The following is a 27,190-nucleotide window of genomic DNA, read 5'->3' as shown; positions in this document are numbered from 1 at the left end:
AGAATGGCAACAGCGGTTCAAGACAGACACCAACAGGGGCCAATGCCATTTTAGAACTGGTCCTTTACCCAGTTTTGGCCCCTGAACTGAAGACATAATGATGCATATTATTTTATGATATGCACTGATAAAAGAGACAGTGAATTATTGGTGCTTTTTACTGATTTAATCTTTAACCCTAACAATTTACATTTATCACTTACTAAGATAGGATCACAATGTGCTATATCACAAGTCTGCAGCATTGGCTTTGAGGCCCACTGGATATACTAAACCATTAACTATCTGATTTTTTGTTGTTGTTTTTTTATGTACCCCCATTAAAAAACACAAGTCTTACCTTACCCCCCTTAAATCTGGTCTAGAACCACCACAGGCAAAAGTTTAAGTTATGAGAAGTCTGTGAAAAAACATCCAGTGTATGAAACCCAAAATGACAAAGTTTAGAGGGTATTTCTTCTAAAATGTTTGGAAATTTCTTTATATACAAAAGAATCTAACTAATTTTTGTGTCTTTTAAGAAATAGAAATTTTGTGATTCTAACTAACGTAAAACAGGGAATGTTTAGTCTAATATAATGATTTTACTGCCATATAGGAGAAAAAAAATATTTTTACTCGCCGTGCGTAAATATCTGGTTTCAGCTCTATGTGCTGTTTGCTGTTGGCCCCTGCTAAACACCACAGCTGATGGCCAGAGACTGCAGGTTGATTTCCATCAGCACACATCAAGCAGTGGGGCTCAGGGGCTCAGCTGCAGCTGTCGTGTCAGACACTGACCCTGTGTGCAGTTCATGTCATGTGTTTGGAGGCAGTGACAGAGTTGCGGTTTCTGCGTCTCTGTGTCTTGGCTGGTCGTCCCTGAGCAGTCGCCACATGTTTGGATTTGGAGCGTAGCGTACGGGCCCTTGTTTCTGCGCTTGTTACTTTAGCTTTTGTGTTAAAAAGAGGTAAATCCTGCGGCCTGTGGGACGTCTGCAGTCGGACTGATTGCATATTCTCTGAGTCCAGCTGTCTGTCCGAGCCCTGTACGAGCGGTGAATCATAGCTGCTGCTTACTCGTTTCTTCCATGCTCTCTCCAGTTTTTTTTTTAACATTTCTGAATTTCAGAAGATTCCTGTCCAGCGTGGCTAGCGGTTTCTCTCTCTTGTGGTAAATCTTGAGGCCCATGGCTGATCAAGCAGTGGTTCAGCAACGCCAAAAGCACAACGTCACTTTCAAAACAAACATCCATCCGACCCCTCCCTGCCGCCGCAGCCCTATAGCAGAGTCAGGCAGTCCGTGGGCAGAAGCCACAGCAGCCTGCCAGGCGTGCTCATCCAGAAGTACTGTCCTGTCATCCCTTTGTGGAGAGGGATATGGCTCATTTATGCCACAGCCAGTTCATTTTTCAAATGCTATTTTCATCTTTGGTTCATGTGCTTCCATTCAGAGCTGGTATTTTCTCAACTCCACTTCACCCAGATGACTGTCAGAAAGCAGAACATTAAGTTCTCAGTAGCTGGAGCCTTGCTAACCCTGTGGCTTGTTAGAATGGCATTACTGGTTTGTCTCTTTGTCTGTGGGACAGTCAGGAAATCTATCTTGAAATGCTTAGAGAACTTTCATGAAATGTAATTGCACATTTATGTGGTTCCCAAAGGGTAATAGCATGTTATTTAATTCTTCAGCATTGCTTTAATTCTATTCAGTTTATTTAGATGAAAAGGTTGGGGGAAAACAACCTTTTTTGATATAAGTTTTTTCTTTATTGGTCCCAAAGGGTAATTAAATTGTTGCAAAACACAAAAAAGATCATTGTAAGAATCACAAACAGTCACTCAATATGTTGCACTCCCAACAGTTTAGAAAAAAGTAGTTGCTCAAAGAGCAATAGTCCATAGCAAAAGAAATAGTTCACATTTCAAAAGGTCTGAGTTACTTATTAAAACACACTTCTGTCAAAATTCAACAGTTCAGTGACAAAGGATATAAAAGGGTTGAAGAAATTATATTTTTTTTTCAGAAAAGGTATATAAAAGCAACGTCTTGAAGGCATGAGTGAAAATTCAGAGGATGGAGCATGGAGAGGCTGACCCACTATACATTTAGTCTACTTTAACGCCTGCTCCTCCCCTAGAGACTGTAGGTCTCTGTGTTTAACTCCAATGATTCTATAGCTGATTTTCACAAAGTTTTTACAGTTCATATTTTATCTTTCAAAGGCAAATCCTTAAACCAGCAAACAAATAAAAAAGGTTAAAAGGCTCTCTATAAAACAGCAATAAAAGTGTAAATAATATCCCTTTTATTAACATTAAAGAGTTACGCTTTTTTTACAAGATAGATTCTCTGCTGACATTTGAAAACAGAGTCTGTATTTTTCATCCACAATTTGTTGTCAATCCAAGAACCAAGATATTTATACTTCTCCACCACTTTGCCATGAATCAGTAACCATATCCTCGGTTTTTGATAGTGACTGTCACAGTAACTATTGACAATAACTTAAAAGATTAGGGAAAGACACTCTAAAAGTTACAACAGTATATTTAGATTTTTTACCAGCAATATCAGAATGTTTTTAATTCACCAATTATATTGTGTTTAGGTTTTTGGTTATGCTGCAATTTCTTGTCATTGGTTGAGAACGCTTTCAGCAATTGTAGGGGTAGGGTTGAATATTTGCATATTGATATATTTAGCAACTTTTTAGAGCCCTATGGTGAGTTTTGTTTAAAAAAAAAAAAAAAAAGACTAGCAAGACATCTAGAAACTTTTTCGTATGTTGTTGGAAAGCAACGATCCCTTTAAGGTTATTGTCTTCAGTGAGCAGTGAGTGCTGCTGGTCTTCCCTCCCTCGTCTAAAGTGCTGACAGGTGGTCAGACTCAGCAGCAAACCCTGCCTGCAGTCAGAGAGAAGAACTGTCCTCTGTTTGCTTATTGAAAATAAGTCACACATGCGCAACTCTTCTACTGATCTTCCCTGGATTAAAATGCAGGACGTAAATATGATATTATACAAAAAAATTGGCTGTTTTTTCAAAGCATCGAACTAAAATAGATCCCTCCCTGCATTTAATTCATACATGTAGTCTACCTCTGCCATAAAAATGATTTATGGAATTTTGCTTTGGATAATATATCATTGAATACTATTTTCAATACTATATTTTGAATGCTACATTTGACTATTTATAGCTTTTATTTATTATTTTTTTCAATTTATTTAATGTATACTCCAAACATTTCACACCGTGACCCCAAAAACAACAACACAACAAACTGGTACCCCCAAATAAGACACTCACCTAAAAACATTAAACCTTAAAGGAATAGTACACCCAAAACATGATTAGCCTTCATTTTCTACTCACCTCCATGCTGAACAACACTCTGGAGTACTTTTTTGATATCTCAAATGCATCTGGAGATCTGGGAGGCTTCTTGCTGTCTGCTGACATTCAAATAATGGAGGTCCATGGCGCCCGAGACAGAAAGGTCCATAAAAGTCCACAAAAACGTGTCAATATTCCTCCATACTGCTCGTCCAATGTAATCCAAGTGTCCTGAGTGGGTAGCATCCAGAATTTACTCGAAACGAAGTCATTTAGAATGTTTTTAGAGCATAAACAGTAGTGTATAGGATTTCCTAATAGCGCCCCCATGCGCGCTCACGATTCTACGGAAGCCGGCAGACCAAACCGGAAGAAAGTGCGCATTCAGCGTCTGGTCTGCCGATAATGCAAGCGTAGAAGAAGAAGTGTGCTGTTTACCTGTGCAAAGAAAGAAACAACGAAAGAAAAATGTCTGAGGACTTCAGTGTTGAGGAAGAGCATGAGTTCTTTGCCGAGCTGAATGCGCTGGTTTGGTCTGCCGGCTTCCGTAGAATCGTGAGCGCGCATGGGGGCGCTATTAGGAAATCCTATACACTACTGTTTATGCTCTAAAAACATTCTAAATGACTTCGTTTCGAGTAAATTCTGGATGCTACCCACTCAGGACACTTGGATTACATTGGACGAGCAGTATGGAGGAATATTGACACGTTTTTGTGGACTTTTATGGACCTTTCTGTCTCGGGCGCCATGGACCTCCATTATTTGAATGTCAGCAGACAGCAAGAAGCCTCCCAGATCTCCAGATGCATTTGAGATATCAAAAAAGTACTCCAGAGTGTTGTTCAGCATGGAGGTGAGTAGAAAATGAAGGCTAATCATGTTTTGGGTGTACTATTCCTTTAAGTGAAGTAATTGCATTTACATTTAAATAATTTTTTTTTAAATTATGTTACATTTTGCATTTTTTTTTTCTTTTTTTTTGTTGGAAATAGTTTAATTCTGGATTTTAGAATTTGGAGGATTATGTAACATTTGAATCAATAAATCTTTTACCACCATAGGCTCTGTCGCTTAGCAACCATGACAGTTGACACACAAAGCAGGAAAAGATGAATACTGAACTTTTCCAAACTGTTGCTTCTTATTTATTTTTTTTATTGTAAAGTAAACAAGGACTCATGAGAATCCAGAGTGGAATAAAGGTGCCAACCAACGGGAGCATAAACAAATAAAAGCAAATGTAATAATAGAAACCTTAGCCAGTCATTTTGCACATCTCTGATGTTGCTGCTATTATCAAATATCTGTTACTGTAAAAATGTCCATAGCTGTATATTGGTTATTTATTCTCTAGGTGCATATTTTTATATTGTTAAAACACTTTACGGTACAGTATTTTATTGTTTTATCTTTTAACTCTTCACTATTATGTTATTCTTAAGCATTTTTCTAAGTTCCTTATTTGTGTATAATCTTTTGTCATTTGTGTAAAATGGTCTATAATCATTTTGCTGCTGTAAACACCAGAATTTCCCCATTGTAGGACAATATTTTTATTCTATCCTATAAAAGGGGTAGAAAGATATACGTAAATCTATGTATAAAAATATATTTGCAAAAACTCTTATATTCAACAACAGAAATTACTTAGTTAAGCAAATTGTGCAAAATAGCAATTAAAAAATGAAACTCATACTGCAGATACATTAGAATCTGTCCTTAAATTACAGCCAAACCTATTTACACAGTAACAGATAAAAACCTTTAGATAAATCAAACATTACCGCCAATAATCTGACTCAATAACCATTAAAACAACTATTTTCATTCATTTCAGACGGAAGTATTCACATACTTGTATTATATTAAAATGAACTTCCAATTTACGCCACTGTTCGGTGCCAAGCACCTTTTTCCTCTGATCACGGAGCAGCTTGTTTGGTCTCGCAATGAATCCTGGGATAACTAAGGATAGAGAGGATACACAGAACCCATCCTTCAAATCAGGCAAAAAGAAGGATGCATTTGTAGGCCGCATAACGAGGAGTCTTGGAATCAGACCAGACCTCGGCGCCGTGCTATGGCGTAATCGGCCTTCGAATCTGGCCTTCGGAGGATGCATCTCATAAATTCGAACACAACCCCTGTGTGCTAGCTCTTTCTTCCTTTCTGTGTCACCATACATCCACTTTAAGGCTATTACTGCCGCCTAGAGGGCTGGAGTGAGCAAGCCAGAGTCCTACTCTGAAATATAAGCTGACCAAAACTCAGTGCTTAAACTCTGGTTATATGGCAAATGCAATTAACTAATTAAAGTTGTGGTTTTTAATAATCAATTGCCCTGTTGTTTAGCTTTCTATTGATAGGAAAAAAGACTGCGTCTGCTGATTGGCCTTTCCTCCAGTAGGATCATGACATTTAACAGATTTTTATTATACTGATATCAACATTTTTCTCTTTTGGATTCAAAGTAGTATTTTATTTGTGGTCTCATTCCTTTACTACATGCTATTATTTGGTATGATTCTTATAAACCTGAAGTTATAAGAAGATGCAAGAAGCTGTTTATTGGGACTAATGCCTTTTTCTTCTGGTGACTGTTAAGTTATTGAAGCAATACACAAACGCAGAGGTCCTAAAAGAGGCACAGTGGTTCTAGTCAAGGGTTTCCCCTTCACTCCTCGTTTCTTTTTGGTGCTTGTGTTGAAATACTTTGCTCCAACATATTTTCTACCCGCTATACAGCTGTTTGCCTTTTAACAAGCTTTTTGAGGCGGTCCTTCCCACTCTGAGTCGCAGTTAGTTTCCAAGAGCCAAACCATGAGAAGGAATTTTAGGATCTTATTAAATGTTTACGGGGAAACTCAGACAAATACATTTCAATCTTCAACTGAAAGGTTGAGCACATTAAGGCCTCATTCGTCACGCTGAAAATTCCTTTCTGGGAGATAGCAGAGTGTTTTGATGTGACGCATCGGCAGCCTTGCTTCTGTCAACAGGCGGTGCCTTGATGTATGGGCTCAAACAGAAGATGAAATACTCCTGTGGGTTGACAGTCTGGCTGGGAGTTGCTGTTGGTCCGTCCCTCGATCTAAAGTGAGCAGAGTTACAGAACTGCTGTGGTCATCGTCCATCTATGGCCTCAATGTTGGGAAATGAATGGAGGTTTGTTGGGCAGATTTGCTGGGAACAAGGTGATGTGTGTTCCCACCTTAAACTTTGCATTTCATGCCACATCCAAAACTCGGATTGTGTACTCAAGCAGAGGGAACAGCTTGTTTATCTTCCGACTGACGTAATGATGTGATTAACTCTTGGTTTTTCTACCTTTGCTTTCCGTCTCTCACACACACACATACACACAAATAAGACGTCTGAGCCCAGCCAGACGTCGCAGCTGACCTGAGAAAAAAACATCTGAACCCAATTTTCTCCCACAGAAAATTTCCTCCAAAAGATGCAACAACCAAAAAATGCATGCTGACGTGTGCAGAGAGGAAGGAAATAAATAAAAGCCAAACAAGCAGGAGGTAGATGAAACAAAGGTTGGAGGGAAGGCCGCTGGAATTTAGCACATCTGTTGCTCTGGCAGGGATCCTAGTTACATGTTGTAGAGCTAAAAGGTAAACGGAGTGTGGCTGAGAAGGTTTGTCTCAAATGTTTGTTAACTGTAGTTATATTTGTTTTTTATAAACCGCACCATTCACATTTAGTGGCTCCTGTAGTATACGTATGTAAAAATATTTTAAAGTTTTTATTGCAGTAGTATTTTAAAACTCCAAATTGTATTTTATAACTGAATGAAGAATAATTAGCTAATTAGGATTGCCACTCACTGGACAAACGATCTAGAAATAAGTTAAAATGTCTTAAATTAAGTGTATTTACCCTTAATTTGAGTAGGTAAATTAGATAGTTTGCTAATGGAATGAGTATTTTTACTCTTAAAATAAGATAATTAGATAACATACACTTGAAATAAGACAATGCAATTGTGTTTTCTTATTTTAAATGTAAATTGTCTTGTTACATTGGCAACATTTCTCTTTTACATCCTTAATCCAAGAACAAATGCACTTATTTTAAGAAAAAATGACTTATCTAGAAGCTCCCGCAGTGATCCCTTGCTCATCTCAGATGGTTCCTCTACTCAACATTCAGATTTTATGTAAACCTTCTTTTGATCATTGGCCAGCTGAAAAACTCAACGAGGATCCAATCTCATCTTTTTAACAGAGTTCCCTAGATTTCTGTTTTGATATTTTACATTCATGATGTCTTAAAGTCTGACAAGATTTTCCAATGCAGGAAAACCCGACCAACAGCATTCATTTCAATCTATTTATCAAGCTCCAATTGAGAGGAATGTGCTCCAGTGTTATTAAAGATACAGTAGAAGATGTTCTTTTTCCGGGTAAATTAACTAAATAAGTGGTTCTCCTAATTGTCAATCATTCTGGTGATATGTTCACATAACATCCAGCTACATTCATCTAGCCAATGACTTTGCAGGATTTGCTCCTCCTGGAAGAACAACAGCAACAGCAGATTCATGATACTTTTTTTTTGATTGGCTCTGCAGCAGTCCCTCTCAATCAGCATGCATGCAGTGACAGTGGAGAGAAAAAGACAGCTTTTGCTGAGGCCAACTGGGGGTTCAGGGCAGAAACAGATGCACAAAAGCAAAATTGACTGAAGGACTGATCTATTCATCTATTTTTTATGTATGAGAAGGTAACCATAGATGGCTCCTTCAATGAAAGAAACAATTAAGTATATTATCTTTAATACATGGTATGGGATTCTTATTTCTTTTTTTTGTCCCTAAAAGGCTCAGTTTAAGTCTCTTCTGAAAAGTCCTGATGATTAAGGACATTTCACATGGTTATTCCTTCTTGTAGACTAAACCCCAGCATTAACTCCCAGCCTTTTCTCATGAAAGGGAACTCAGAAGACCTAGCAAAATAACAATCATGGATTAATAAAGGAACAGAAATGATCCAGTCAACTTCAAACTTTTATCAGAAATAAAGATTTGTGTCAGTTCCATTTACAAACCACGTTTGCCTTCAGCCTTTAGTGGATTTCTGGAGGAATCAGCAGTATGAATAAAGCAGACGCTTCCATCTGGACCAGCCATCTTTTCACCTCATCAGCTTACGTGCTTTTGTTGGTGCAACATATTTTGTTACTTCTAGAGCGCATGGATGAAAAGAATTTTTCAAAATAAAACTGCACATAAGCTCTGCTAATTAAAACTGTGTAAATGGCTGATACATATTAATTACATATTAGTGACATGCTAATAATACATATGTGCCTGGTTTTGGTTCAGAGCCCTGTGGTTGGAAAGTCCTGGTTTAAAAAGCAAAGATTTTATCAAACTGAAGGTCTTTTCTCCATGATTTATTGGGTAATTATCCTGCAGCATTAAAATATAAAAGCTTTCTGCACATCATACCAGAAGTGCCAATAACCAGGCAGGGGGCAGTTTCTCGGTCTCACTTATTTATTTGTAACATAACTTCAGTTTGCTACGTCTTCATATGAGCCCAAATGCTGTTAAAGTAAGCCATAAACGTGCAGCTCTCAGACTATTGCGTTATTAATCAGTGAATTAGTTTACCAGTCTTCAGCATTGAGCATAATTAAATGGACTTGTCTAATGAGCACTGAAAAACATTTCCAACTATTTTTTTTGTCTGTCCAAGCTGGATTTAGTCAGTCTTCTTGTACTTGCTTGTTTTTTGTTAAAGGAGCTGCAGTTCTTTGGTCTGTTTTATTTGTCATGCGGTTCCACTGTTTGACCTCACATGACCCAGCAAGCTATAACCTGCAAATACCACAAACATTAGCATTCGCTTTTCCCAGTCGTTCACAGGGTATTTTTAATTTTGGATCCCGAGACCTTGATTTTCACTTGGTCATTGTGTTATTCTGTGTTATTGCACTGACAACCACTATAGACAACAATGTTTGCCAGTAACAACACAGTTGTTCCAGCTTGCTCACCCCTCAGTTTATTTTTCAACCAGTAAATTACATGGACGCAAAGCCACAACTGTTCGAATGAATCACATTTGGGCAAAAATAACAGAACTGGCAAAAATAACAAAAAAGTGCTTTCCTGCCTGGTTATTATAAGAGTTTGGTAAACAGCAATGCTCTCAGATCTTGCCGGATTTTTGTCTGGAATTCCCCTCATACTCCTGTAATGATGCAGAACATGCTTGGGCCTAGAGACAGGCCTCATTTCTTGTCTCAGCTTTGATAAACCAATTATGTAGGGCGTCTTTATATGATGCACCAAGACAAAATAGTTATGCATAATTGTAAACTGGATGCAACATCACGATAGTTTCTTTTTCACAGAAAAAAACTGAAAGGTTATGGAAAAAAAACATTCTCTGATGCAACTAAATAAAACTCTGTAACTATGAAAGTTATAACGGGACTCATCACCCTAAACATAAACAAACTGTCCCGCACACTGGCATCATCGCCCAATGGGAGTTCTTTTCCTCAGCATCTGCAGGGAAGCTTATTAGCTAATCCCTTGTAAATCCATCCATCCAACCGTGGAGTGGTTGCCGGTCCATCATAGGGCGATGCAAGAGACATACAGCAACAACCATGCATGCAGAAATTCACATCCAAAGCTATTTAGGGGGAAATAAACAGCTAACAAGCAAAGCCTACAAATCTGGAGAGAAAGCATGAATGCTCTGGGAAAACATGCAAACTCTGTACAGAAAAATTCCAAGGCAGGTTTCATCCCCAGGACTTTCTTGGAGTAAGGAGAAATTCCCCACTGCAAATAGCCCCCATGGTTAATCACAGTGGTGGCATGATAATTCTGTGCCGATGCTTGTCTGGAACAGCGAAGCTGTTCAGAGTGGATGGGATCATTTCTGATGGAAGTGAAAAATGACCTGGGAGTGGGGTCTAGGATGACCTTCCACCAGAGCTACAACAAAAGGGTTCTCATTAAAGCATTTACATTGGTTGGAATGGCCCAGTGATGGTCACAACCTAGCTCTTATAGAAAACCTGTAGCAGGTCTTGATGACTCAATTCATTTTAGTTTATTTCTACAATGCCAGCTCATGTCATCTCAATTTATTCAAAGGTATAGTGGAGGATGTTCTTCTTCCGGGTGGATCATCAAAATAAGTGGTCCTCCTAAATGTCAATCACTTTGGTGATATGTTTACGTAAGGCCGTCATTCGTGCTCGTCCCCATCTTCACTTACCGGTGGTGAGTCTGACATTGTGGAAAAATTGAAAATCTTTTGGAAAGTAGGCTTGTATGAGCGATGCAAACTGCAAGCAACATTTACAGAGTGTGCACATGGAGAAATTGACTGGTGCACGCATTTAACAGGAGTTCCCTCCTCCATTATACCTTTAACAAAAAATCTAATAAAGTTCAATACAGAGCAACTTCAGGTCAATCTCATGATTTTTAATTGATTTCAGTTGTTAAACAATGCTGTTATTCAAAGTTGTTCATTTTCTGTCTAAGCAAACCCAGCTGATTGCATTGAGTCATATACTTAGAGGATTCCCGCCTATTTGATGACAATTTGGTGATAACGGATAGTGTTTGCATTGTGTCGGCTCTGCAGCAATCCCTCACATCGAGCATGAATGCAGCGACAGCTGTGTGAAGAAAAACTCCCTTTTAGTAGGAAGAAACCTCTAGCAGAACCAGGCTCGGAAAGAGCGGCCATGTGCCGTGACTTAGGTTTTGATTGGACAGGGAAGACACACAAAATAACCACAGAAGCACTGAGCCAAGAGTGCTTCCTATGTGAGAGAAAAGTAAGAGATTAGTTGTAGTTGTAGCTCCTCTAGAGGCCTTTTCCAAGCATGTGAACTCTGAGCCAGTGTCCAAGTTTATAGTGTGAAGGAGAGAGCATATTTATAGTAGCAGTAAACCACTACATCTAGAAGAGAGACAGAGTTAACCTCTGAAAGACAGGCCCAAGTAGATCATCTATAGAAGGAGAACAATAAATCACCAGTTGCAGCAACCAATGCTACCTGCCAGGATGGTGTAGAAACTTAACAGAATGTCCCGCCCTATGGAGCTACTATGAAGAGAAAAAATAGGAGAATATAAATAATTGGAGATTGGTAGGAGAAAGTTGCTTAGTGAAGGAAAGGGGCCTACTGTATATCCTCTAGCAGCCTAAGGATATAGCAGCATAACTATACAGAAAGCTCAGGATAGCCTAAGACACTCTAATTAAATGCTTTATCAAAAAGGAACGTTTTAAGCCCGGTCTGTGGATGAGGAACAGTGTGTCAGCCTGGGTACTGGTTGCGCAGGAGAGGAGCCTAAAAGATCTGACTCCCTTTCAGCTTTTAGAAAAATTGCAAATTGAGAGCAGAGCGCTGTTAGAAATATAAAAAAATATCTGTAAGAAACATAAGAAATAATATTATAAGATAAACCTTTATTAATCACTGATAAATAATTATAAATTATGATTTGATGATTATATTTATTCGTTAGTTTTTCAAAGCATATTTTAAATTCTTTTCTGGATTTAACCAGGAGCCAATAAATGGAATTAAAAATTATCTAATTTTTCAATTTCCATCATATATGTGGGTGCAATACTTTGGATGAGCTGAAGGCTTTCCATTGAATTTTGTAAACTTCCTGATAGTAAAAAATGAGAATTGTCCGGCCTCAAATTAACAAATGCTATTTTTTTACGGTTAATGCAAATTCCTATAAACCCGTTTAATATGGGATTTAAAATGCCTTTTTCTAGATAAAAAGAACATGAAGATTTTTATGATAGTTCAAAGGCAAATGTAATGTCATCCAGATGAAGTGACTAAACAGCTTATTTTTAAAAGGACTCTGGTCCAAAGATGAAAACCTATGTCCTATATGAATTTAACAGCAGAAAACTTTAAAGTCCTCAATCTTTTTCCTAAATTATTGGACTCATGAGATGTTAACCTCATTAAGTTTGGCCAAATTTAAGCTACTTTGCAATTGACAATAAAACTTTCTAGATATAGAAAGCTGGCAGTGACATGCACCAAAGGGAGTTGTAAAGAGAATTGACTCAGGGGGACTGATTAACAATGATCACCATAGTTTCTTTCTAATTTGAATTAGAATATCTTGCAAAAAAAAAAAACATGAACATTTTCCTTTTTATTTACAGCAACACTCTAATATATGCAGCTCTATGACATAGAGGCCTAACAAATTAGATGGGGTTTGGTATGGTGCAGCAACCTTTAACCTGTCTCCCGTCCACAGCTGCTGAACATGGTGACAGTTTCTGAGAAGCGATGGCGAGCTCGGTCACGAGGAACTGGATCAAATGGGTGGAGCGACGACATTGAGGAGGGATTTGCGAGCGGCGACTGTGACGACGAGGACGAGTGTGCCGGGGTGTCGGGGCTGGGTCCTCCTCCGAGGCGTAAACGGCTGCGGATCTTTTCAGGTTAGACACACAAACTACTTCATAACCATGGATCTGATGAAAGTATGTTTCCGTGCTGCTGCTGTGGTTTCAAATTAGGTGCTGAATCGACACTGATAGGTTCAAATTACCCTAGATTGGATTTATAGGACCGGATATGAGAAAGAAATGTCCAGCCCAGGCTAATGGCTTGTTTACAATCAAGCCCACTAACTTAATTAGAGCCATTTTCTTAAATGCCTAAGAGTGATTGGATGGATTTGGCTTCTTGTGCAGCCACTCAGGCAGTTCATAGAGATCACAGAGAGGCATTTTAACATGACTGAAGTGCAAAATGACCACACTATGCCATAGATATCGGACTTCTGTGAACACATGGAAAATACTAGATATACAAAGCAGGATACAACCATATTTGCTAAAGGATGACTTTGTTTGTTAGGATGACCAAAATTATTGCTATTTTTTAAATAGCTGAAAATGAGTGAGCGAAAGATATAATTTTTTTTTTTTTTATGGTTAGTTGAATTTCCTTTGAAACTGCAAGACTTTGTTCAGACATTTTGGGCATCCCTTCACGAGCATCTAACATTAGTTAGCTTGAATTTTGGCCCATTCCTCCTGATAGAACTGCAGTTGTTGGGTCAGGTTTATAGGCCTTCCCGTAACTCAACTTTCCCCAGCAAAATGTTGTCCTTCTTAAATCTGTTTTGTGATGGCCACTCTGGATGATGCATTGAGAGATTTCTTTGATATTACTAAAAAATGGTCTTTGCTCAATATGCCATAAATACAAGGAAAAAATGGATCCATTGCCCAGAAAAGCAGGATGAAATAGAACCAAGTTTTGCTTCATAGCTACTTTAAAAAAATTTGGAAACCAGGTTAATCGGCTTTAAACCTAAATTTGCCACTGTGTTATTCACATGTAGATGAAGATAGGCATTGGAGAATATAACTGTTTTCTAAACAACTCAGGTGTGATGATTTTCATGGTCGAAGATAAATAGACCTGTCCATGAATTGCTGCATAAAACTGAATGTAAATGTGGAACAATGGCAGGGTTATCTGTGCTGGAAGAACTCCTTTGGAGCGGGTTGATCAGATATTATCCTGCCCTGTTGGTACATAACGATGTGTAACATATTTGCTGGTTTGGAGGGAAATTGATTTATGCTCTGCTTGGAGCTGGCCGTGGTCTTAGAAAAGGGAAACTAGGAGTAACCATCCCTAAAGAGCAGTGTTGGGAGCGCATTTTAACAAAATAAATAAGTTACAGTTAGTGGGAATGTGAGTTATCTAGTGATAAATGAATTTAAAGTTAATTAATCTTATCAATTGGCTTACAATTAATTGATAGGTGGCCATTTTCTTAAAAACATGATTTTTCTGTTTCTGTCTGAAGCAGCTCTTCTTAATACGAAGTGGCAAAATACTTTTTTACAATATGCTGAGGTAAAAAATTTATACATCCTTATTTTTTAACATCGTACTGTGCCAACTGTATTGAATATTGATTGAATACACAAAAAACATGCTTTCTTACACATTATTACACTTATCTATAAGATTTAACAAATCATGAATGTTTTAGTTTATTGAATAAAAATTAATAAAATGTGCCATTTTCAAAATGTGGGAGATGGAAATATGTATTTAAAAGACTGTATGTGTCACTCTGACATGTTTTTAGAGTATTTCCAACTTTTTTTCAATGAAGCGGAGGCTAACTGGGATAAAGCTCTCTGATTTTAGTAAAATCCAACAATTAGTACCAGGGGAAACTTAGTGCTGTTAGCAGCAGTTATGGTTCATGTTGCAGTCAGATAATTTTTAAAACAAAATAGCTCTATTAACCTTCTCATCTAGTGAGCTACCTGCTAGCATGCTTTTTCTATCATGTTACAGAGGTAACATTAGTCCAGTAGGGATTCATGTTAAGAATTCTCCTCGATGGTCACAAAACATCACAAGTGGAAAAATCTCTCCTCTGACCAAAGAAAAAGAACATTTAATCTGTACCCTAGGCCTTTGTGTACTATGTAGGTATTATCCAGATCTTTAAAGTAAGAAATTAGATCTTGAGTTCTCATAGGAAGAGCAAACCCAGCCATACAGCAGAAACCAGTAAATTTGATCAACAATTTTAAAGCCAGAGCAGCTGAGCAAACATGGTGGTGGGAGTAGTCCTCCTGTGGCAGAGGTTTTGGGTTGGCCGGGGAAGTAGTCTGAGGGTTCACGCAGAAATCCTGCAGGGCCATCACTTCCAGTAGGCCGGGCCGTGAGAGTCTGATGCCCTCAGCTACAATCTGCTGTTGGCCTCAGCGCGGACTCATTACACTGTCTGCCCTGACTTACAAGCTGCTGAAAGGTCCACTTTAGAGTCTTATCTGATTATTTGTGAGAGTCATGAATTGACCTTTTGTGTTTTCAGTGTGCGTGCTCCTCATGAGTGTACGTGCTTGTGTCTACAGGCCCATTTAGCCTTCTACATCAAGGTTTGCAGACCTTGATGAGTGCCTCCTCATTGGCAGATGCACAGATAGTTACTGATATTTTGCGATGACCCAGCAAAACGCTGACCCAGCACGGCCGCTCTGCTCCTTTTGGTCAAACAGGGGGCTGGAGTTCAAAGGTGAGCCATAGAGCACAAGGCCTAATAGGATCCCTGTCTGTGCTGAGCTCCTCTGAGATGAACGAGCCAGATTTGGTTTCACAAAGCCTAGAGCAGATCGAAGGCGAGGCACGTACACACGAGCAAGCACGAAGGACCAGGGGAAAGGTACTAGAAGCCACAACAACAAGGTGCAGACAGGACGGACACATGGCTGGGACCCCAACACAGCTTCCCTGTCAACCTGCTGACTGCTCTGAGGATGTTCCCAAACAGGCATGATGATTGATCTCTCCTCGGCCATTCGGCACACAGATTCCACGAGCTTCTCATAACTAACTCCACTCACACACAGATACACAGACACACACGTGCTTCCCCTGCTGACCAATCAGACCCCCCTGTTAAACATTCACCACAGCATTCCAGGCCAGACGAGCTATTCCAGGACGGGGACCCCCTAGCAGCACCCCATCCCCCTAAAGTGAGACCTGCAGCCGGACACTGAGCTTGGTGCAACTCAGCCAGTTAATGGGTTGAGCAGTTTCAGAGCCTTGGAAAACTGTTCCTACCCATTTAATGTTTTTATATTTAGTCACTTTAGACATCAGCAGAAAAATTTTTGATTGATTGATGGATATCTAACAATTACTGGGAAATAAATCTGTGTTAAATACTCAAGAGAGCTTCAAAAAGGGTTTAGATCTTATTATAATATTACATGATTCAAATTAGAGATTATATAATCATACCCTAAAAGTTCAAAGACACTATTAATACCAATATCATGACCTTATTGATAACACCCAGCCTTAATCAAAAGGAGGAGGAACAAATCCTATCAGAGCAGCAGCACGCTTGCCATTAAATAATAACCAAACACAAAGGAATCCGTATTCAAAATATGAGTGAAATCAAATAAGATCAGCAATGCCAAAAACTAAATCAAATCACTTCTTAGAAACAAAAAAAGGTCTGTCAAATGAGTCCCGTATGATGGAAATCTGCTGATTCCATAAATATCTTCTTGGTCTGTTTAAAGTCCAGAAAAGATATATATATATATATATATATATATATATATATATACAAGGATGACTAGAAGGAAGAAAAAAAAAAAAAAAAATATATATATATATATATATATATATATATATATATATATATATATATATATATATATATATATATCATAGTTAAAGAGGTGAAAAGAAAATAGTTTTTAATCAAAATAAAAAAATAAAAAGAGCATGGAGTTGTCAACCAGTATCAGTGAATACCACATGTTGCTACAATAACACCTTACAGGTTTGTGGTATATGTCAAATATGTGCATATATATATATATATATATATATATAGATATAGATATAGATATATATATATATACATATATATATATATATATAGATATAGATATATATATATATATATATATAGATATATAGATATAGATTTATCTATATAGATATAGATATATCTATATATATATATATATATAGATATAGATATAGATATATCTATATATATATATATGCACATATGTGAGTGCGTGTGTCCAGACCTAAATTTAGCTGAAAATTGGCAGCTGGATTTTAAAATGAATGTTCACTGGTTATTTTGCAATTGTTATGGTTCTCCCCTTTTGGGACTTTGAGTTTTTAGTTTTCACTATCTATGTAATTCTGTTTTTTTTTTATGTGTGGTTTATTTCCCATTTTGTGCTATGTTTAAGCCAGTCTTTAGTTACTCTCTGTTGCCCCCTTGTGCCTGTTTCCTTTCCCCTAACTCCCTTCTAGTCACTTACATCCACACCTGCTCCATGTCATCTGATTACCCGAGTCTTTTTTCTGTTTCCCATATATACTGTACTCTCCCTGTGCAGTTCTTCAGTGTTGGTTCCTTGTTGATGTTAGCTGCTTCCTCATTTCTGGCTCCCAACTTAAGTTTTCCACTATGTTTTTTTTGTTTTGTTTTTTTGTGTTTTTGGTGTTTCAGATTTTTGGATGTTTGCCTCACTTTTCATTAACCCTACAAGAACTCATCTCTACATTTGGGTCTTCAAGCAACCTCACCCCCTCGTCGACAGCAATGTTCCGAAACCCTATGTGCAAAAATTTGAATTAAAAACCGACAGACACATATGCCACAAACCTTTAAGCTGTTATTGCAGCAACATGTGGTATTGACTCATAATGACTTTTTAATTTGATTAAAAAAATATTTCCTTTTCACCTCTTTAACTTTGATCTTGAAAATACAGCAAAAGTAGTTTGAGGTTTAAATCTCCTGGGTGAGCTCCTTTGCTACAGATCTTATAGGCAATGTAAATATTATTGCATATATTTTATAGCTAGCAGACCACTCAGCCTGCTAGAATAAGTCATATGTTTGCCCATGTGATGAGATAGAACACATGCTAGAGACGTGGTGATGGTCAGATGATTTTAAATGACTCGTCACTTGCTGCACTACATGCAAACTGTTTCAAACCAGCTGCTGTAAGGTCAGCTGACCCATGTCCTAAACTCTAAATATTGGAGATATATCCCACAAGTCTTACCTCTGTGGGAATTGCCACACAGTAATCTATTGCTTATGCTGGATGGGGACTCGATTTATGGTTTAATCCATTGATCTTGGATTCCAACTGCTCCTGATAAGGGCTCACCTGTGTTTCTGTGCTTTCGTGCACACCTGCTCCCTGACTGTAACGCCTCTGTGGAGAATAAAGGAACACACCACTATCCTCACAAAAAAACCCATCTCACATATTCCTCTCAAAGCCTCTCTTCATGCCCGCATACTCTCCGCTCCTCCTCCTCCTTCCTGTTGTCAGCTCATGGCTGTACTGCTGTTTCAGAAACATGATGATTTGAAATACATTAGGCTGAAATTGGATTTAAATTGATCCTTCCCTGCGGCGGCTACATTAATCATTAGTTTCCAGGTGAGATTAACTGATATGAGAGCACTGAAGTGTGAATGAATCACATCAGGGCTTTTCTAATAACTCCTCAGGAATAGCTGCAAATGCAAAGAGGCTGAATAATTTTAGGTTTTTCTTTGTTTTGTTTTTTGAGTGTGAAGATTTTAAAAACTATTTTCTGGGGTGAGAACTTTGTTTCTCATCCCTGCAGCCTTTTTCGCTCCACCCCGTCATGCTTGGCAGAAGCCAAGTGAATAGACCTGTTGTTACGCTCCTGCGCTCACACATTCTGTGACTTAAAGCAAAGCTTCTTTCCGGAGCTCCTGAGCAATTTTTTTTCTTCTTTTTTTTTTTTTTTTTAATCAGCTCCACTGGTTAGCGAAATCCAAAGTGAAAATATTCCCGTTATGTGAAACACGCAGCTTAGAAGGAGAGGCTGGCTTGGGCTCACCTTTCAAATTTGTTGGGCTGGAACAAAGGCGCAGAAGAAAAGAGGGAGGTGATGATAGAACAGAAAGAGACAAAAACACCTTTGATACCCGAAAGGGTTGATACACTGGGAAACCTAAACATTCCTTGCTCTGTATGTGGGTTGGATTTAAGCGCCTCATATGCTGCCAGTACGGGAATCTGGTATGTTAATTAACTGCAGCTGTCACCCCTGACCCCTTCCACCTGATAGGTGAGTCATCGGCGCCACTCCTGCTGCCGTACTGTTCGCCACGTGTCTACTTTAACGCAGCAATTCTCTCGCTGTAGATATCAGCAGCTCTTCCTACATTGTTTCGCAAAGCCACATGTTTTCACGAATGTTTTTACAGGAGAGGAGTCCTTGGCATGTGGCGGCCAGTTAGAGTTTGCATGCCACAGGTTGGGTTTTGCCACAGGAGAGAGAGAGGCTCAGACGAAGCAGATGTAAGTGCAGGTGTATGAGGGGAAGGGGAATCTGGGTGCCCACATGACCTGATTCCTTTGTGGCTTTAAATGCAGAGGGACAAAACATCCATATTCAACTTCTGGGTCAAGGGTTTAGCTAAACCAGAATCGTCATCAAATTGGTTTGATGGGTACAATTTAAATGGGATAACTGCAAACATTCGACACAAGGTCTAGAGATCTTGTGTTGCTACTTTTAGATGCTTGTTTTGTTCTTCACACCCGAAACAAATCGCTTAAATGCCTCAATAGCTTGGAGCGAAATTCTAGGGATCTAGGGTTAAGGTCAGACTATACTAATCACAATGTAGACTACTGACTGGAAGGGTTAAACAAACAAAGAAAATATCTTAAGACAGACTAGATTTTCATGCTAATAAATCTTCCCATATGTTTATACATCTATGTTGTCTAAATCAGTTATAGTTCTGAATAAAATACACATTGAACAGGTTGAGTAGCTGTTCCTTATCTCTAATTTCATAGAAGAATCCTCAATGTTTCTACTCTCTTCTTCTCCATACAGCAAAATAACTATTTCTGAAAAGAGCATGTGTTCTGTTTTTGTCTTATTTGTTGTTGTAATTTTGTTGTATGGTGAATGTACTAACTGAAAAATCAAGTTAGGACATTTCACCTGAAATTTCACTGCTGCCATCCTCTATTATAGAGGGGAACTGCTGTGTTCTCCTCTAAAACAAAGGTGATAAAGTATGTTTCAATGGAAAAAACAAATAACGTAGTGGGGATAGTTAATGATTGACAAGCGGTGAGACCCCCTTGCCTCCCCTCTAGCTCCTCTCCTGGAACACAGACCCCTAAAAACTGGAGTTTTAGGCCCCGTCCACACGAAGTCAAAACGAACACGAAACGCTGATATTTTCCAGAACGTTTGTCGTAAAGACGGAGACGTAAAATAAATGTGAGCGTCCACACGAATGCATGAAAACGCTGCAAAATGTATGCAAGGCCTGTAAGTGGCGCTGTGGTGCCAAAGCAAAAATAGGCGACGAAATGTTGGGCATGCGCACTAATATTTATACATGGTTGCCCTGCGGGTCCATTTTCGTGGTTCAGTCAAATTCAGGTGCTGAACTATGTCGTCGATATTGCTCTGTTCTTCCTGGAGATATTCCAGAAGAAGAAGATTCTGTTGTAAGCCCGACAGCAGGGTGAGTAGCATGAGCAGCAACCATTCAACACAGTACGGCGCCATTGTTGTTGTGATACTGTGTCGCGCATGCGTGTTTAGAGGCGACGCTATGACGCATGCGTGTAAAAAAAAAATGCAGTTAGAGCTTAAAGATGGAAACGCGAAAACAGCGTTTCAAAATCTTCCCACTCTGAAGGCTGAATAAAAAAAAGATCGTTTTCAGACCCCGAAACGCCGGCTTCGTATGGATGAGAGGCTGGTTTGGTGAAAAATTTGTGCGTTTAGGCCAGGGTTCGGCTTCGTGTGGACGGGGCCTTAGACTACTGCTCTAAATATTCAGCTCAATTCAGTTTATTTATTTATATAGCCCCATTTCACAACACATGCCATCTGAAGTTACTCTAAAATTCAACAGATCATACTGTCACATTAATTGAAAATTTTTTATCTAAGGAAAACCAGTTGATTGCATCGAGTCATTGACTCGAAGGCAATCCGTCACACTAAGCATGCTTACAGCGACAGTGGAGAGTAAGAAATCCCTTTTAACAAGAAGAAACCTCCAGCAGAACCAGGCTCAGGGTGAGCAGCCATCTGCCGAGGCCGACTGGGGTTCAAGGAGACAGAAGCAGAGATACAAAAAGCAGCTGTAAAAGGCGGCCCGGTCCAGGAAACACACAGCCAGGCAGACGAGCTCCGAGCCAGCTCCAATGCCAGAGGATGAAGAGAGCACATCCAGCCAGTCACAGTCAGAGGAACAGGACTACACTGGAAAACAGGCTGATCTCAAACATCTATAAACAAAGGTTTTGATGGCAGAAGCACAGCTGATATTTTCCTTCAGGATGGTGTCACAGCCAAACAGGAACAGACAAGCTACTATGAGAAAAAGCAGAGAGAGCATCAAGTTAGAGATTGAACTAACAGATTGAAGCAGAATGAAGCAGAATTTATGAAAACGGGGTCCCTATGTCCTCCAGCAGTCTAAGCCTATAGCAGCATAGAGATAGCTCAGGATAATGTGAGCCACTCTATAAGCTTATCAAAAAGGAACCTTTTAAGCCTACCCTTATACATATCTGTGCATATCTATCTAATTTTGATGTTTTCTCTTCTAACATTACCAAGTTTTTAGCATAAACAAATCTTTGTGTCTTCCTCAACGATGTTCATCTTTGGATTGGATTGTTCTCAATTTTTAGAATGATATTATAAAGGAGTTAAGTTTTGCCGGTATCAAGGTAATGATGGACAGTAACGAAATTGAACATTTACAAAACATTTCACCTCGAAGCACTTCACAGAGACAATTCAATCAAATAATTTAGACAGATTGTTTAAGGTTTTCAAACTAAGGAAACCTAGCTAAGTGCTGAGCCCATAGCTATGCCTAAGAGAGAAACAGGACTGAACACTAGAAAACAGGCTCAACTCTAAGCACCAGCAACCCAGCTGATGCCTCCCTCTTGGACATTGTCACAGCTTAATAGAGTACCAGACCAAATGTAGCTACTATGACAAGAAAAAGTAGAGATAATATAATTTAGATGTTGAACTAACAAATAATGCATTAGAATTGAAGCAGAATACAGCAGAATGATGTAAAGTGGTCTCTACTTCCTCCAGCAGCCTACGTGTATAGCAGCACAACTATAGAGATGGCTCAGGATAACCTGAGCCACTCAAAGTTTTATCAAAAAGTTAAAACCTGTTTATTCCACAGTTAAGGTTTGATGTTAGCTAAAGTCATTTAGCTTCTGCATTTCGCTTCTTATCACTTTAATAGACATAATACATAAACGTAATGAATAATACCTTTATTGTAGCATTGGGGGGAAATTTGGTTGGGATGGTGGCAAACCATGTAGACAGAAGAGCGGATCTGAAGACATACAACTGAATCATAAAACAAAAGGATTCTGGTCAAATTTAGAATCAGAATCAGAATCAAGTTTGTTGCCAAGTATGTTTGCACTTAAAAGGAATTAGACTTGGTGTTGATGGTGCAGACAAATAAGATATATATATTATATTTTTATTAAACCCTTGGTACATTATTTAGTACTAAATATGACCCACATGCAAAAGTTATTACTTGCTTCACAGTTTTAGAAACCTTCATTGAACCATAAAGGGGTGAAGTTTTAAGTTTGTTAGACAGGTAATTTTTTTTTTACTTGATTGATAATGTGTTGCATACTAGAAATGTTTTGACCTGTTGTTCTCTCGGACCATCCCTCTTGTTGCTTCTAAACAGCCTGTTTAAATTTCCGTTTTCTTCCACGCCTCTCACAAAAATGATGTAGTCGGCTGCCATCTGTGTAAACAGGCATGGCTAGCTGGAGCTGCAGCTTCTCGTCTCTCCCTTACTGAGGCATCGTTCCCAGCCATGAGTCTGAGTGGGGTGACAGCAGAGCGAAAGACGGCGAAAGAGCCAGAAAAGTAGGGAGGAGAGGAGTGAGGGGACGAAATGATCCTCTTATTGGACTTAATGCTCCTCCTTTCTGCAGCTTTCTTAAATCAGTCCAGAGATAAAACCCTTAAGATTAGCCCAAAGGCAGGAAGAAGAGCACTGGTTTTAATTTCTATTTCTACCGGCGCAGAGTTGACTGGGTTCTCATGGTATATGTGAAAGGAGGCCCACCAGTATTTGGTTCTTTTTCTAAGCCCATACATTTTTTTCTGTGTTTGTGACTGTGCCTCTTGCAAAAGCGTTTGTTTGTCCAAGAGCTTTATTTACATTCACAGGCACTTCTTGGACGCAGTAAATTGATTCCAGGCCCGTTCCTGGGTCGTGTCCATCAGCTCCGCCACAGTCCACAAACACTCGACACACAGCGGGGCCATTCTCGAGGCCTGCCGTTCTGCTGCTGGCTGCCACAGGGACACACAGAAGCCATTTTGTGGGAATGGCTTAAAAGTTTGTTTGAGGCTTTCACCAGTTAGCGTTTCTCATGTTAACCCTCTACTCTCACCTGAAACCTAAATTCTCCCTCTGTTCATTTTCCTCCTTCTTCTGGCTTGCACCAGTTCAGTTTTCCAGAGCATTGCCATAAGGAAGCCTAAAAAGCAGACTGCATGAGTCTCCCTGTCATTTCGTCCTGACCTGCCAGAGGGAACCACAAGGGAAATACTAGAAAGGACTAAGGCAGATGAGGCTAAATGCACCAAGCACATGAACCAAGAGGAGGATGGAAACACGTGTCATGTCTCTGGCTGTAAGATAAAGACAGGATCCAAAGAATGTCTCCGGTGCGGATAGCAGCCTTCATTGTCCGGTGTGTTCTGGCACAGAGACAGTTCTCCCTGCCAACCTCTGACCCTCCATGGAGCCCTAAACTCTGTGCTGATTCACAGCCCCTCTCTACAGCAGCTTAGAGCTCCCCACCCTGAGCAAGCTGCTTCCCCTCAGCACAGAATCAACTCTTTGTATGTTTGATTTGTTATGGTTTTTACCTCGCTCGCCGGCGCACACTTTTTTCCACCATAACAGCAATGCTACTGTGAGGAATTTGCTGTGAAAATTTATGTCCCTGTTCTGAGCTTCTCTTTCGCCTCAGGCCATTTATGATGGTTTGAGCTGGAAGTAGAAACTAAAAATACATTGAAGTCAATGTGATTTGGACAGTGCAAGAAGAGGTCAGTGAGTACAGCGTGCTGCTCATCCCCACGCCAATGCAAAAATAAATTAATAGATCTTGACTTTAATTTGCTCCACAAGCTACAAAGAGTCTCTGTGATGGGTTGTATTCCACTCAGATCAGATCTAACAAACCCTTTAGAAGTGGGTTTGGAGTTAGAGTTTTAGTAGATTTATGCCTCTTGTTCTATTTTTTATATATACTTGTCGTCTGATTCCACTTACTGTGCCTCGCCAGAATGACCACACCCTCTTGACTTCTCAAAATACTGTCCTGTTAAAACCACAAACCTTGATACACTCTATTGGGATTTTAATGGAATAAACCAACCAAAAAAAGTGCACATAATTGTCAGGTTAAGGGAAAATGTCATTTGCCTTTTAAACACTTTTACAAATCAAAATCCAAAAGGATTTGCATGCATAGTTCAACCCATTACCTGAAAATACTAAGAGTGTGCAGTAAAATACCTGTAAGCATACTATTACATGACAGTTAACCAAAATGGAAGTAGAGTAGCAAACAGTGGACCAAGATGTTTGCTGATCAATTTTTTATTTATATATTTATTTTTATTTTTTTCATTGAAGAGGCCAATGACAGCTATGAAAGGAGAGTCAGAGATCCGCTGCTCCGGTTCGGAGAGAAAGCTGGCAGAAATGATCCTCACTGCTAATTTTACCGATCTCACCTTTACGGAGGATTGCAAGAAAACTTCAGTATCCAGTTTTCTTCAGGCCATGTACTGGACACAGCAAAACTATGAGAGATTAAATATGAACTTTTGGGTCTAGATCCAATTATCCTGTTATTTAAAGGGTGAAGCATGGCAGTGGGTGCATCATGCTTAGGAGATATTTTCTTCTTTTTTTTTTTCAAGAGTTATTCAAGTGAATTAAAACTGATAAAGCTAAATACTTGGTCCCTGTAATCAGCAGATTGAGGCTGCAAATCGGTTTCAATGATTGAGTTACTGCTGTGCAAACAGGATACAGCTATCTAGAAGCAAACAAAGTTATCCATTTGGATGGCTTAAATTTAAGAAAGAATCTGCAGCGACGGCTAAAAGAAATTGTGGCTCAGAGAAGTCCCTCGTACATTCTCACAGAGCTGGAGCTTAATTTGGAAAGAAAAGGGAAATGTGCACATATTTGTCTGCGAATGTAATGTGTGTGATGGTCATTCCTTTTTAGCTGTTAGACTCTCACATAGAAGCTTTTCGAAATGGGAGAAACTTTCAAAGATGTCTATAGTTTTCCACTGTACTCTACTCCTCCGGTTCAGTTTGAAAGACTATCAGATATTATTATCTCTTGACAACATCAGTGGTCTCCTGCTGTGGCCCTGTGTGGGAGTGTCCCTCCGCCTGGAATAACAGTGAGTGCTGGGGGAGCTTGGAAGCAGCTCAGGGAGCGGTGCTGTTTTTAAAGGCCAGGGGCAGGGCCTCCTGCGGCCGTCTCGTTTGTCTTGGCTCGACATCCCCAGCCTCTCCGTGCTCCCCTGTGGTCAGCCTGTTGGTGTCGGGACAGACTGTCATCTCCCCTGCCAGACTAAGGCATCTTCCTCCAGTCTGTCAATGAGCAGCATCTCTTTACAGTTTATCAGCCAATAACCAACCGCCCAGCCTTTTTACCGGCTCTCCTTTAGAAAGCTGAACGCTGCACCTTTGGCTGCAGAAACTGCAAGCAGCCAAATATTTTCCAATATTCTGATTCTTAAATTCATGCAAACTTTTGGCCCCCAGAGATGATGCAAAGTGATAAAATATTTGCTTTACCTCGAGAACTAGAATGTAAACTGTCGATCCATGAAGGCTTAAATCAAATTTGACAAGCTTAGGTGTGTTATGTGCGCACATGGTCTGCCAATGCAGCGGCAATCTAAACCATCTCTGTTTCATAAGAAGCACCTGTGTTTGGAGACTTTGCATTCCTCACACTCATCTGACCCAAAAAAGGGACTTAATGTGCAGCACACATGTGCTGAATAAACCGTGCAGCACCATGAAGCTGTATTCTCTCCAGAGGACCTGTAGAAATGCGTCGACCAGCTACTGATGCAAAGTAATTTAGTCAAATGTTAGCAGCATGTTTCCAGACTGGGGAGGATCAGTTCTGGAACATGTAATCTTCACCTGTAGCTGTTTTTTTTTTTTCTCCACAGTTTGCTTGTTGTGACAACTGCACGCTGTAAACGGGAAGCCTTAGGCATCCGCTAAAAAACAAAACTCCAGACTCTCCCTCCTCCCTTGGTTCCTCTGTCCTCCTCTGAGCAGACAGACGGAAAAGCCACACGAACACAGATGGGACTTGCACTCCAGCCTCTGTTTGACCTGTCAGGGTGATCCAAACAAACATCCGCTCCCCGCCTTATAAAAACCCCACAGTGTCTGCATGTACTCTGTTCTCTGCAGGAGTTGGTCACTAAAGAAAACATAAATTTAAGGCTTGAATGTGACTGTGGCTGTTGACTCTCATGAGACTACTGGGCCTGCTCATTCACAGTGCCACCAGTCAATGGTCGGACCATTGATCCCCTCGCCTCGGCTGTAACTCAACCTCCTAAAGCCGCGGTGGAACGAGCAAAGATACTTCAGTTATATGGGATCCCTTTGAAAGTGGAAGTTCTCATTTATCCACTGTAGGAGGGCCGAGTTCATCTAAAAGAAACTCAAGGGCCCATAGGGGTAGGAAGTCAGAATTCTGCAGAAAGTGCAGATGATACGATTGGCTCTATTAAAAAAACATGCTTGTAAACAACTCTCAACGTGCATTTTGAGTGTTCTAGGCTTCCTTCTTTTGCTTTTTATGTGTCTCTTTCTTTGCACTGATGTCAGCTTTGGCTACGTTCACACTGCAGGCCTTGACGCTCAATTCCGATTTCTTTGTGAAATCCAATGTTTTTTTGCGTTGTCGTTCATATGCCAAATGTATGCGACTTGCATCTGATCTCCTGTGTGAACTGCAGTCATTTAATGCAAGTGTCTGGCATGCGTAGTAGAGGATGCAATGACGCCACACGCCCGCGTGCTCTGTGTTTACGGAAGGAAACATGGATGGTAGTGCCAGCGCACATCTAGCGATCTTTCCCAACCATAAAAACTCATTCTTTTCAATATGGCTAAACATAAATACTGCCCT

General features: G+C 39.6%; 1 protein-coding gene across 1 annotated transcript in view; it reads left to right on the top strand.

The window, feature by feature from the left end:
• LOC119778402 (glypican-3-like) overlaps positions 1–27,190 on the top strand; it is a gene marked incomplete at its 5' end in the record, with an annotated part of 64,173 nt that overhangs the window by 26,357 nt on the left and 10,626 nt on the right. Inside the window, one exon of the mRNA XM_038277610.1 lies at positions 12,611–12,797. Within this exon, the coding sequence (XP_038133538.1) occupies positions 12,611–12,797 (187 nt within the window). The remainder of the gene's footprint in view (positions 1–12,610; positions 12,798–27,190) is intronic.

The sequence above is a fragment of the Cyprinodon tularosa genome, unplaced genomic scaffold (genome assembly GCF_016077235.1).
Source record: "Cyprinodon tularosa strain WSP-4 unplaced genomic scaffold, ASM1607723v1 ctg133, whole genome shotgun sequence".
NCBI classification, from domain to species: Eukaryota; Metazoa; Chordata; class Actinopteri; order Cyprinodontiformes; family Cyprinodontidae; genus Cyprinodon; species Cyprinodon tularosa.
This window is presented reverse-complemented; position numbering and strand designations above follow the sequence as displayed.